At 42.4% G+C, this 14,605-nt stretch overlaps 1 protein-coding gene across 1 annotated transcript in view; it reads left to right on the top strand.

The window, feature by feature from the left end:
* Positions 1-509: 509 nt before the first annotated feature.
* The window catches only part of igf1ra (insulin-like growth factor 1a receptor), a 116,391-nt gene continuing 102,295 nt past the window's right edge, over positions 510-14,605 (top strand). Inside the window, exon 1 of the mRNA XM_072695355.1 lies at positions 510-1,733. Within this exon, the coding sequence (XP_072551456.1) occupies positions 1,640-1,733 (94 nt within the window). The 5' untranslated portion in view covers positions 510-1,639. The remainder of the gene's footprint in view (positions 1,734-14,605) is intronic.

Raw genomic sequence — 14,605 nt, 5'->3', positions numbered from 1 at the left:
AAATAAACATGAAATGCGTGTAGAATCAGCTTAGCAATTTACAGTCTGATATTGACCCATTATATTAACACATAATACCATTACTAACCACTACACGCCATTACAAAACCACTAGAAGAAGCCAACAGAGATATTTGGACACTAGTGGTCTTAATATCTAACATTTGAGGGTTTTAGGGAAAGAGAAATCGATCGAAACGATCGAACTATCAATTGAGAAAACAGCCTAATGTGCTGAACCTAACGTGCTGATTCCACAATCTTTTGCCCAAATTGACCAAAACTCCCCAGTATCGTTGCTTTCATCCACCCTTCTCCACCACACAGAGCTGCGACCTGCTTCTGATGGAGGATTCCCATGCAGCTGAATCCTGGCGGACTCCACTCCGTTTTTTCTCGCTCACTTACCGTGTGTGTAAGTGAGTGAGTGTGTGTGTGTGTGCGTGCGTGCGTGCGTGCGTGTGTGTGTGAGAGAAGCCGAGGGTTGTTTACAGCGGCGTTTCTCCTGAGCTGAGCTGAGCCCGTCAGAGGAGTCCGTCTGGCCGTTGCACTGCAGCCCAGAGCCGCTGCCCACCCTGTGGAGCCAAGCCTCAGGCTGATGATGTCGTTCCAGATGAAATAGCCTAATAACAACAACAGTAATATTATTAATATTAATAATAGTCTGTGATTTTCTTTTTTTCGACGTGGGAAAAACAACCCCTTGGGGAAAAAACCTGCGTTTTCGTTCTTTGCGTCTCGAAAGGAGAAGAAAAACAACACGAGGATTTATTTCGACTGCAGAACAGCCGGCGAGAGAGCGGAGTGAAGGCAGGCAGGCAGGCAGGCAGGCAGGCAGGCACAGAGACGGAGAGAAGGAGGGAGGGAGAGAGAGACAGAGAGACAGAGAGAGAGAGAGAGAGAGAGAGAGAGAGAGAGAGAGAGAGCGCGAGCTGCTGCAGCTGGTGTGAAACCATTTTAGTCCTGGCGGATATTTTGGATGGAGCCCTGTTGGGAGACTCGTTAAGCGGCTCGTTCATTCATAGCCCATCCTCTCTGAAGAGACCTCGCTGCTTCCTCACACGTCGCTGGGATTCACCACCACCACCATCACCACCACCACCACCATCATCATCATCACCACCACCACAGTCGGGCCTACAAACGCAGACACACACTCGCGCTGGTGCCGCTCACCGGGGCATTTTGGCTGGCGGACGGGCGGAGAGCCGTGGGGCTAACTAACTTAGCTTCTGCGGGGCTTTTCACGCAAGAAATGGAGGCTGAAGATGCGGACTGTCGCTCGTCTGAAATTCGTGGCTCGACCCTTCTCAGAAGTCACACGGCGTCGCGCTGCTGGCAAGAATAACGACATGTTGTTTTAATACACCTGGACGCTTTTTCTCCAGGACTGAAGAGAGGACTGAAGTTTTGCGGGGTAGCTCTTCTCCGTCTCCTTCTGCCCACCTCGCTTCAAGGCGAGGAAGAAAACAACAGCCCGGATTTGTGTTTCCCTCTCACTCACTGACGCTCAGTGGAAAGGGACTGTGGAGCCGGAGCCGGTCTGAGTCCGGTTTCCAGCCCGCTGGACTGTTTTTACTGTTTCATACTTGTGGGACAAGGCCTTTCTGTTTTGGGAAGATTGATTATTGGGACAGGAATGAGATCTGGAACGGCGTGGAGTATTTCGACCTTATTTTGGGGTCTCGTGCTCTGGCTCTCTGCGAGCTGCTCGTGGACCGCCAGCGGGGAGAGTAAGTCAGCCTTCGTGTGTGCTAGCACGCGCGTTTTTAACTGTTTTCCTTGTCTTATTTTCTTTTAGCAAGTAAAAACCTTTACATGACAGCCAGGACACGTGGATTTGTATCCCGAGTGGTCCCATAGGTCTGGACCAGGCCTGTAGACTCGGACAGGGATGAGACAGGACGGGGCTGGCAGTGCTGATGATGACTACTGATCAGTAGTGCTGTTCAGGTTTACACCAGCAATTAGTCACTGGATGTCTCATAGGCATAGTCAGAAAGTCACAGAAACCCCCTACACACACACACACACACACACACACACACACACATATATATATATGTGTGTGTGTTAGCATGTATTTGCCTGGGTCACACAGCGCGCTACATTTATAAACACACACTGCACCATCAACACACACGCGCGCGCGCGCGCGGTCTCATGCATGCATGCGTGCACATCAGCAAAGATAAGCGATAAACCCAGCAGCTGTGTGCCAATCCCGCTGTGCAGTTATGATTTAATTGTACCAGGAATTGCTTTGGACACATTTGCAGTTATTTAGAGACCAGCGCTCATGTCCCGGGGTATAAAAAATGAAATCACATAAAAAAGACATGGAGATTTTGTGAAGTACAGCTTCTGCAACATTAGCCTAACAGAGCCAGTGCGGTTCAGCAGAGCGTGATGCAGCAGGGAGTGTGTGTCAGTGTGCTGTGCTCCACATCAGCTCCACACAGAGGATGGGCATACCGTGCACACACACACACACACGGAGCGAACTAGCTACAATGACCATGTGGCCATTTTACGTTCTGCAAGCATGTAGGCATCCGCTCGGTACCCGGGTTTGGTGTTGGAGGGGGATAGTCGTGTAGGCTCCGGTCAGAGGTCGACTGCTGTATGCGTTGCAAAAATGCTTTTTGATATGGATTTATGTCTTGATTTGCCTGATTGTAGGAATTGTAGTCGTGTGTGTGTGTGTGTGTGTGTGTGTGTTGTAGACGCGTGGTTCTCAGCTCTGGTCCTGAAGTAGCACTGCTCTGCACATTTCAGACGCCCCCCTGCTCTCAAAACACCTGATCCAGCTCCGTCCAAGGCCAGGGCTGTTTTAGATGCCATGCTCTGCTCTGCTCTGCTCTGCTCCAGCTTTGTTTTTGTTACTGAAAGTGGGTGTTAAGTGAGCTGTAGAGCTGAGGGTAGGCCTGAACAAGCATTGGGGGGAAACATGTCTAATTGTCTAAGTGTGTTTTTCTGACCAACGCTTTGACTCCCGAGTTAAAGATTCCCTGGAATAAAAGTCTGATGTTGGTTTATGTAAACAGTGTTAGAACCTGATAGGATACAGCTCGCTCCTCAGGCGGTGGAGGGCTTGTGTGGATGTTTGTTTTTTTTTGTTTTTTTTTCAGCGTTTTATCTTACCTGTTCACACTGAAGTTATAAGGACTGTTCCAGCCCAGACTGCTGTTATTTAACGAGACACCAATCAAGGCAACCAATCAGAATGAAATTAATTTACATATTTTAGTTTTAAAGGCACTAACAAAAGCAACCTGTTTAAATCCAGAGGTTAAGGATTGTGTCTAAGGATTTCAGAAAGCCGGATTTCTCAGTTAGTCCTTAGTCCAAGACGCTCTTTCCCAATTGGACGGCTTGCTTTTAGGCTTTAGTTATCTGGCTAAAAACGAGAAATTCTCTTTAGTGAATTTTTCCCCACAGGTACACTAGGGTGCTCCCGGGCAGGACAGGGCATCCTGAAGTTTTGCTTGGCAAATCTTGATTTTGCATGAGTTTACGTCTTTCTGTTCTTCAGGTTTGGGAGGCTCAGTAACCGATGTCTTGTAATAAAATCTGACAATTTTAATGCCATGATACATTCAAAATATATCAGGGGATCAGAGGACATTTAATTTAGCTTTGATAAAGGGAATCATCTGGTCTTAATGAAGGCAACCATTCGAAAGGCCATTCTTCCTGAGACTCCTGCGGCTCAATGCTAAAGTGCTGTTGTTATTATGAAGCTGATATAGCTTGTTTAGATTGGACTGTTCTGTTTTGTTTTTCTCTTTTTAAAATGACAACAAAGGGAAGCTTACTCAGTATTGTAAGTGCTTACCAAACAGAAGACTCATTTCCAGAAAGGAAACCTACTACTTATGTCATTTTTATGGATTTTACAGTTTTCTTTTAAAGCCGTCTGAAGCACCCATTAAATGACACACATTACAGTTAATTGCCAGGTCCTGGACAGACTAAAGAGTAAAGCACACAAAATATAACTAAAACAGCTATAAACAAAGTGCTTGGCAACAGAGGCATGGCTAGTTAATGGGCGTTATATCAGGAAAATCATGCTCGTTATGTGTTATTAAAAATAATCTTGCTAAAATATCAGCAAAACAGCCTACAGTATCACAGTATCACTGTACATGGGTAAATATCGCCCAGCATCTGTCAACTTCTTTTACCGCTTTCCTTGACCTTTTTTTTTTATTCCAATAATACGAGACTGACCTGACCCTTGTTTTCCGTCTGTTTCAGTATCATTGTGGCTCAACCGAACTTGTTGTTGAGCATTGCTAGCCAGGTGACTTTGCCTCTCTGCAAGCTGTGACCATCATTATTAGAAAGAGAACATAAATGGAACAAATAGCTGTACGGTTAAAATGTGGTGAAATTTGATCTTTTGTTTGCCTCTCCGAAGGGTGAGGTAATAGTGAAATGTGTTTTTTAAGATTGCAGAAAGCATGTGATTATGGGAACTTGCTGTTGTCCCAGACCGTCGGCCCACATCTGTGTTTCCAACTGACAGAAAACAAAGCCAGATGACAGCTCAGCTACTTAATCAAATCTTTTTGTTTTCAAAGTCTTTATGTGTGTGTGTGAAGGTTCAGAACTGGGCTGAAAACAGCGAGTCAAATAGTGAGTTTTAAAGCTGTGCGCTGACGTCCTGCTACCTTTAAAGGGTTGTAAGTGCTTGCTGGGACACGACGCGCACGTTTGCTCTCCTAACTTCGAGAGGGCACGGATCATGTTGTTGACAACCCATTTTTCTCCCAGTTGTAAACACCAAAGCAGTAAAGGTCACAATCTGTTATGATCTATTTACTTCTAAAATGTTATTTTAAGAAAGTTGCAACACTGCCTTACGTAATAAGCGTGGCATATGACACTTTTGGCCTGCTTTTCACTGGGCAAATAATTAGTCCTGCTTTGGATTAGGATCAAGTTGGCATCATTGTTTGGAGGACTGACCGATATATTATCTGGACAGAGTTTAGGTCTATTATTCAGTACTTTCACGGTACTGCTTGTTTGCTGGTCATATATATTGATATACTGTATTTAGTAGAGAAGCAGACTGTGCTCATCAGAGTGATGTCAATAGGTCAGATCTCAGGACTGCTGATGTGATCGAATAATGGCTTATTTTTGTACATTATGTATGTTTGCTTTATTTAAACGACGGGCAGTGTTTTCGAGTGGATATGCTGAAGAAGCATCAGTATGACTGGTGTGTGGGTTTCTTTTAGAGGCGTTTCCCCACCTACAGGAACAACTGACTACAGTCGAGGTCTGTGCGTGTGTGTGTTTGGGATGTGTATTATTTAAGCAATAACACATGAGGGAGTGTTATCATGAACAACATCGCATTTCTAACCTGGTTACTTAGCTCGTGCCGTACATTATCCACAACTTCCACGTTTTTATTGCCTTGTACTTTTGTCTGTTTTGCAAAGTAAAAAAAGAAGTAACACAATGCAGGTTAAATATATAGTTTTAGTATTTTTATTGATACCAAGATTTATTTTATTCACTAAAACGGTTTGTGAATTGTTAAGTGAGAATTGTTAAGGGAGAAATGTTAAGTAATTGGAAGGTGAACAGATAAGAGGAAAAGAAAATAAAAATTATAATTGTTTATGGCTTTAGAGTTAAAAAAGAAATGGAGCACAATGCGTTAGTTTGAGCTTCCCAAGATATTTGAGATCTTAGATAACTTTTACAGAGGTCTCAGATCTTAATCATTTTGTTAGGACTGTAGTTAGTTTACAGACATAATTAGGAAAGGCCAGGTTATATATATATATATATAGACTATATAGATATATAGACTTTTATACACTCTGACTTGGCAACCACGGGCTCCATAACACTCTGAAAATGAAAGGCTGCTTCCCTATTGCGCACTACACACTAATACTATCAGGTATAGGCTATATACTAATCTTAATAGTGCATGTTATGCAGGTTAGTACAAAATATTAACCTAATAGCCCGTTTTCTATGAACAGGAAGTGATGACAAGTAGGGCGGGGCGATATAGTAAAAATACTATATTGCAATATTTAAAGACAGTCGTCAGCAGCGACAGATTTTTAAAAACTACTATTCAGATACTCTCTGAAGTGATCATTCAACATCTGCTGCACTTCATCTCATAAACCAGTCAACTTACCCTGTTTGTATTGAAATGTGCAGTTGATCAGTGTTTATGGAGCACTAATAATGTCCTTAATCTGCTTAGAAAAGCATATTGTGTATCATGAAGACAGAATGTATCGCGATACAATAAAATATCGTCATATTGCCCAGCTCTAATGAAAAGTTCCTTTGCCAACATGCCTTACTGCAAGTTCTCCTGCAGCCATTGCTGCAGCATTTGCTGCAGTTACCTGTCATTTTCTTCAAATAATCGTTCTAAAACTGAGAAGCTCCTCCCTTTCTGTTTCACATTGCATTGTGGCACTTTTATCTATACTATAAACGTGATACTCAAACACTAGTTAGTATTAGTAATTAGTATGCAGTTAACTGATGCCCACAAATTAGGAAAAGCCTATTTTTCCCTTTTCTCAGTTCGCAATGTAGATAAGAAATGGTAAAGGATTGCTAGACAGGCAATTCAAAGCCTCTGTTTGACTGCAGATGACTCTCCGGACGACTCCCCGGATGACTCTCCGGAACATTTAGCAGCCTCTGGAGTGGTTGTGCACTAATCGACTGTGCAGCAACTCCTGCACATATATAAGCTAGATAAGAAAATATGGGTCTGTAAAAAAGCTGAAAGATTAAAAGAAAAATATTAGAGATATTAAAGAAAGGTACCTTTGTGGCTTTTGGATATCCAGTCATCTTTTACTTTACTCAGCTATTTCAGTAACCAAAGCTTAAGCATGCCACTGTATTTGCACTGTAACCAAATGAGATCAGCTATAACCATTAGAAGCATCAAGGAGTCAGTGCCGTTAATGTATACATTCAGGCTAACTTCGGTGCCACTGCAGATATCTGGAACATTTCTTTCTCCACGCCTTGGTGAGACTAGAGGGGCTATTTCACAACTCTGGTGTTACATTATCTTCGGGGTCTGTCCCATAAAGCATAGCAAAAGCACTCCACTGACACACTGACCTCGATCACTTCTTGCAAGGCCAGATCTCCTCTCATGCATGGTGAAGGGATTTTTGTTTGTCGAAAAATGTAAAGATCTTATCCCTTACATCCGAGGCATTCGATCAGACAAGACATATTTAGTATCTGAAATTTTGAAATTTTTAGTTTACAACTGAAGATGCTAGGCAAACACTGGATTTAGGCTGTCACTAATCTCATCTCAAACACATGCCAAAAATGCACGTCTTTGTTTGTGGTTTAGATCACAGTGCAACTTACTTTACTCTATACAAATGGAAACAAACTAGTACCCTTTTCCAACCTCATATCATCCCTTATAGACTGTTGTGACCGTGCCTTTAAGATGAATAAATGAATGGTCTTTGTTCTGATTGGCTGCTTTGTATTGCATCTTTTTCGAAAAAGCTGTTCAGGCTAAGGCACTTTTTTTGTAGCTTCAAAGGGAAAGGGTCGGCTAACGTAGAAACGCAGGCTAAGCATGTTTTTCTTTATGCAGATGTTTTGGTTTGATGTGAGCCGTTTCTGATGCTGAGTTTCACTGTTGAACTGTAAGGTCTGAAGAGCTAATGTTTGAAACCCTGTTTACTAAAACTGCACTAAAAAACGCACTAAAAACTGTTCAGTTATCCATGGTATGGGCTCTGTAAACGGTTCTTTACTTCTAGTTGTAGCCAGGGAATTACTTGCACGTCTGTCTCGCTAAATGTACGACGTTCCTAAATTTGTTTGCTCTAAACATTCTTATGTGCGCTGAATAAAAACAGTCTGAAATATTCCCCGCTAAATGAATGGCCATGCTCCATTAGAACGTCCTCTTTGGTCTCGTAAACTTTTTTATCCCGTTCATTTTAATAATCTGGTCAGGCTAATAAAATGTAATTTCGCCTCCTTTCAAGTTCCACCGCAGTAAACTTTCCATGCCATTTCTTCCAAGTATACGGCAAACAAGACTCCACGGTTCATGGAGCGAGAGGGAGAGGAGAGACTCTGGGGTTTGAAAATAGAACGTGTAAAAATACATGGCCGGGGGAAACAGGCAGGGTTTTGTTAATCAGAAGAGTAGGGAGTTTGTGAACTGTTTCGCCTGCCTTTTTGCCGTTCGCACGGGCGGTCTCCGGACTGCTGGCCTGCCCGCCTCACACCTCGGCAGCCGAGCTGCCATCAGACTCTGACACACACTCAGTATTTAAAGTAAAAGACAAAAAAAAAAAAAACAACCTCTGCTGAGCGCCAGCATTAGTCATACTTTTGCCCCTCTGACTCCTTAGCTGGAACTGAGAACCTGCTGAGATTAAAAACTAACTTTATTATGCTCTCCACACACACACACACACACACACACACACACAAAGCACAGGGCCTTGTTAAATGCCAGACACACAGGCACTGAGCTATGGTTTCAGCTGTATCTATTGCAGTCGAAAAGCCAGGCAGAGACGGCCATTGCCAAGGTGACACATCCTGAAGGGGTGGCAGGGGGTGCGGAGGGGGCGGAGTCATTTTCCTCTTCTTTTGCTGTTTGTTTGTCCACCTTTCCCCACCCTGATATCTGCAGCTCTGCTGCTCGTGACTGAGACAGTGTGGGCCTCTTCTCATGACTCACACACTCTGCCCTAGCCAGACGCACAAACACTCACTTGCTCACTCGCTCGCGCACTCATTTACTCTCACACACTCTCTCTTTACCTCTCTCTATCGCGCTTTCTCTTTAATCTATAATTCTCTCTCGCTCTCTATAATTCTGCCTCTCTCACTACTTCTCTCAATTCTTTCTTTCTGTCTTTCTCACTCTCTGCTCATTGGTCCTCTCCCACCTCCTCTCATCTTCTCTTTCTACTGTTCTCTCTCTACTTCTCTCTATGTACCTTTTCCCCTATACTCTCTCTACTCTCTCTACTTCTCTCTCTGTACTTCTCTCTCTACTCCTCTCTCTGTACTTCTCTCTCTACTCTCTGTACTTCTCTCTCTGTACTTCTCTCTCTACGTCTCTCTCTGTACTTCTCTCTCTACTTCTCTCTCTGTACTTCTCTCTCTACTCTCTGTACTTCTCTCTCTACTCTCTGTACTTCTCTCTCTGTACTTCTCTCTCTACGTCTCTCTCTGTACTTCTCTCTCTACTTCTCTCTCTGTACTTCTCTCTCTACTCTCTGTACTTCTCTCTCTACTCTCTGTACTTCTCTCTCTGTACTTCTCTCTCTACTCTCTGTACTTCTCTCTCTGTACTTCTCTCTCTACTCTCTGTACTTCTCTCTCTGTACTTCTCTCTCTACTCTCTGTACTTCTCTCTCTGTACTCTCTCTACTCTCTACTTCTCTCTGTACTTCTCTCACTCTACTTCTCTCACTACACTCTCTCTCTACTTCTCTCTCTGTACTTCTCTCTCTGTACTTCTCTCTCTACTCTCTGTACTTCTCTCTCTACTTCTCTCTCTCTATCTTTTCCTCTATACTCTCTCTACTCCCTGTACTTCTCTCTCTACTCTCTCTACTTCTCTCTCTACTCTCTGTATTTCTCTCTCTACTCTCTCTACTCTGTATTTCTCTCTCTACTCTCTGTACTTCTCTCCCTACTCTCTCTACTTCTCTCTCTACTCTCTGTACTTCTCTCTCTCTACTCTCTCTACTTCTCTCTCTACTCTCTGTACTTCTCTCTCTACTCTCTCTACTTCTCTCTCTACTCTCTCTACTTCTCTCTCTACTCTCTGTACTTCTCTCCCTACTCTCTCTACTTCTCTCTCTACTCTCTGTATTTCTCTCTCTACTCTCTCTACTTCTCTCTCTACTCTCTCTACTTCTCTCTCTACTCTCTGTATTTCTCTCTCTACTCTCTCTACTTCTCTCTCTACTCTCTGTACTTCTCTCCCTACTCTCTCTACTTCTCTCTCTACTCTCTGTATTTCTCTCTCTCTACTCTCTCTACTCTCTGTATTTCTCTCTCTCTACTCTCTCCACTCTCTCTACTTCTCTTTCTACTCTCTGTACTTTTCTCCCTACTCTCTCTACTTCTCTCTCTACTCTCTGTATTTCTCTCTCTCTACTCTCTCTACTCTCTGTACTTCTCTCTCTACTCTCTGTACTTCTCTCTCTACTCTCTCTACTTCTCTCTCTACTCTCTGTATTTCTCTCTCTACTCTCTGTATTTCTCTCTCTCTACTCTCTGTATTTCTCTCTCTACTCTCTGTATTTCTCTCTCTACTCTCTCTACTCTCTGTATTTCTCTCTCTACTCTCTCTACTTCTCTTTCTACTCTCTGTATTTCTCTCTCTACTCTCTCTACTTCTCTCTCTACTCTCTGTATTTCTCTCTCTCTACTCTCTCTACTCTCTGTACTTCTCTCTCTACTCTCTCTACTTCTCTCTCTACTCTCTGTACTTCTCTCCCTACTCTCTCTACTTCTCTCTCTACTCTCTGTATTTCTCTCTCTCTACTCTCTCTACTCTCTGTACTTCTCTCTCTACTCTCTGTACTTCTCTCCCTACTCTCTCTACTTCTCTCTCTACTCTCTGTACTTCTCTCTCTACTCTCTCTACTTCTCTCTCTACTCTCTGTACTTCTCTCCCTACTCTCTCTACTTCTCTCTCTACTCTCTGTACTTCTCTCTCTACTCTCTCCACTCTCTCTACTTCTCTCTCTACTCTCTGTACTTCTCTCTCTGTACTTCTCTCTCTCTACTCTCTGTACTTCTCTCTGTACTTCTCTCTCTCTACTCTCTGTATTTCTCTCTCTCTACTCTCTCTACTCTCTGTACTTCTCTCTCTTCTCTCTCTACTTCTCTCTCTACTCTCTGTACTTCTCTCTCTTCTCTCTGTACTTCTCTCTCTACTCTCTGTACTTCTCTCTCTCTACTCTCTGTACTTCTCTCTCTACTCTCTGTACTTCTCTCTGTACTTCTCTCTCTCTACTCTCTGTACTTCTCTCTCTACTCTCTGTACTTCTCTCTCTACTCTCTGTACTTCTCTCTCTGCTCTCTGTACTTCTCTCTGTACTTCTCTCTCTCTACTCTCTCTACTTCTCTCTGTACTCTCTCTACTTCTCTCTCTACTCTCTCTACTTCTCTCTCTACTCTCTGTACTTCTCTCTGTACTTCTCTCTCTCTACTCTCTCTACTTCTCTCTCTACTCTCTGTATTTCTCTCTCTCTACTCTCTCTACTCTCTGTACTTCTCTCTCTTCTCTCTCTACTTCTCTCTCTACTCTCTCTACTTCTCTCTCTTCTCTCTCTACTTCTCTCTCTACTCTCTGTACTTCTCTCTCTCTACTCTCTGTACTTCTCTCTCTACTCTCTGTACTTCTCTCTCTCTACTCTCTGTACTTCTCTCTCTACTCTCTGTACTTCTCTCTGTACTTCTCTCTCTACTCTCTGTACTTCTCTCTCTACTCTCTGTACTTCTCTCTGTACTCTCTGTACTTCTCTCTGTACTTCTCTCTCTCTACTCTCTCTACTTCTCTCTGTACTCTCTCTACTCTCTCTACTTCTCTCTCTACTCTCTCTACTTCTCTCTCTACTCTCTGTACTTCTCTCTGTACTTCTCTCTCTCTTCTCTCTCTACTTCTCTCTCTACTCTCTGTACTTCTCTCTCTCTACTCTCTGTACTTCTCTCTGTACTTCTCTCTCTCTACTCTCTGTACTTCTCTCTCTCTACTCTCTGTACTTCTCTCTCTACTCTCTGTACTTCTCTCTGTACTTCTCTCTCTCTACTCTCTGTACTTCTCTCTCTCTACTCTCTTTACTTCTCTCTGTACTTCTCTCTGTACTTCTCTCTCTTCTCTCTGTACTTCTCTCTCTTCTCTCTGTACTTCTCTCTCTACTCTCTGTACTTCTCTCTGTACTTCTCTCTGTACTTCTCTCTCTTCTCTCTGTACTTCTCTCTCTACTCTCTGTACTACTTTACTTGTTTTGCTCTCTCTCTTCTTCCCTCTCTCTATTTCTCTCTTCCTTTTCTTTCTTTCCTTCCGTCTCTTCTTCTTCCCCCCAATCTATTTGTTTCCCATATTCTTTTCTACTTGTATCATTCCGTCTCTCTCTCTCTCAGTGTGTGTGAGGGTGGCACACGTGGGAGCAGTCGTGCATCGTGCTCGCTCGTCCCGCGCAGCATGGCAGTCTGAGTCACTGAATGTGTGTCACTGTGCTAGTTTGTGCGTTTAGAGCAGCAGCGGCAGTCAAACCATCTTAGGGCTCCGGTGAGCTGCCAGATGAGGTTTACAGTGCTTAATTAAACCCTTAATTTAAAGAGGGCTGTCAGATTATCTGCTTGTGTGTAATCCAGTGGCCGCACGTACACCGTCAAATGCAAGGAGAGTAATTCGGCCTAATGGGCCAAACGAGCCACTCCCCCACGTGCTTCATTGTTTTCTGTAGAGCAGTGCAGCTCACTACGAGCGCAAACTCAGTCCCTTTGCCATCAAAATACCAGCGACTGTGTGACTGAGCTGTACAACATTGCTCTGTATGTAGCTTATAATATGGGGTGGGAAGGGGGGTAGCTCATTCCTTCTAGAACCAAACCTGTCAAGGAATGTTTGTAGGTTGCTCCCCATGATAAAATGTTGCCCTCAGGTCCACTTTTGATGTTTGTGTGGGTTTATGTATTAAAAACAGCCGTAATTGATTTGATGAAACGCTCTGTTTTTGTTAATGTGCTGCAGGGCTGGGCAATATGACACATATGATAATGATATAATAACAGTATGTTAGGACAGACGTTCTAGAGTATACCTACAGTAGACTCAGACAAGTGTGTGGTAACCTAATGCATTAACTGAGTTAACTCAATAATTATTGGGTTTTCTGAGTCTATTGTAGGTATTATTGGTAGAACTCCAAATGTCCAAGTACATGTTTGATGAAAAAGAGATATGACAGAAACATAATATCTATCACAATAATTTTCATTTAATAATTTTAACTCGCTCTTGCATTACCATTTTTTTCAGTCACATTTTGATGCACTGCATCTAGTTAACCAGGATCAGTGGTCTTTTAGTTTTGACATTGTGCTCAATATGATATGATAATATGAAAGTATATTGCTTATCATGATCACAAACATTATGATAGTAATGACAAAATATTGGCATCTTGCCATTTATAAATGGCATGGTAATTAACTGACACAAAAGGCTGAAACATCATTTGAATGTGACAAAAATGTCATTATGACAAAAAATATACACTTGCACTGCCACACTAGAGCACAAAGATGTCATCCCAGAAGACAAAACCTCTTTAAAAAGTTATCTCAATTCATAAATAAGATGTCTTAACCGCTTTAATTCAATTTTGATCATTTCCATTGCTTTTAAATGTAATACTATTTTTAAAATATATTTTTAATAATAATAGATTTTTTTTCAGTTTAGAAACGTTGAATAAAATTATTTGTGCTCATAGTTTTGGCAATATTTTAAAAGTATTAATAATGTGAATATATCGCCAGATGCTTTTGTCATTGTAAACAATGTGACAAATCAGATGTAACAAATAATAACTATTGTCATATATTCTTTATTGTGAAAAACATCTTGAAGTATTGTGATGTATTTATGCATATTTATAACAGTTTTCATCAGCTACCTTGTATTGTGCCTCATTTCCAAGTTCTAGCTAAAACACTCTTTATAACTTCAGCGAGACCAGGCAGGGTATCTGTAAATGAGCTGATTTTTCATAATTTTTCATTTTTCAAATTTAATTACATGGCGCTTTTCACAACAGTCACAAAGCAGCTGTACAGAGATGTGGGTTCGAGGTGAGAGTGGCAAGAAAAAACTTCCTCACGCTAAGAGGAAGAAACCTTGAGAGGAACCAAGACTCAAAAGGGGAACCCATCTTTCTCTGGCCGACACCGGATAGCAGAACAAATAACAGAATAACAAGAATGACTGAACAGAGAGAGTGAGATAATGAAGAGCTATGGCTAATGTGACAACAGGCCTTGAGTTATGAGAATGTGAGTGAGTGTAGGACACATGCTCAGTGTTAATGTGAAAGCCTATGCAGGTTAAACAGTCATATGCACTGCAATGCATTATCTAGAGTGGTGTGAATGAATCAATGTGAGGATCCAGCGCAGGACAGCATTGCAGTGGGCAGGAGGGTAGTGGAGAGCCAGGTTGGCCAGCACTGGGACAGAACAGTAGGAACAGGGCGTCTCAATACATGAGAAAAAGGAGTGAGAAAATAAAAAGGATGGAAAAACATCCTATTATAACTTTTCTTTCACATTTTTATTACATTCTATTCCTAAAGAGTTATTCCTAAATTATATAGATGAGGGAGGCAAGCCTGAAGCTGCACCTCGATTGATAAGCAGTAAGGCCCAACCCTTGCATGAACATGTGAATTTCCGCATATGTTAAGTCATGGTCTATGAATGTCATTGTATAATCCCTGCCTGCTCGTCCAGAGTGACACACTGAATGATTACATGGGCTGGAAGTGTACTGCCAGGTATGCCTGTAAAGGAA

The sequence above is a fragment of the Salminus brasiliensis genome, chromosome 13 (assembly GCF_030463535.1).
Source record: "Salminus brasiliensis chromosome 13, fSalBra1.hap2, whole genome shotgun sequence".
Classification (NCBI taxonomy): Eukaryota; Metazoa; Chordata; class Actinopteri; order Characiformes; family Bryconidae; genus Salminus; species Salminus brasiliensis.
Note: the sequence above shows the minus strand (reverse complement) of the source record. Positions and strands in the feature narration are given on the sequence as shown.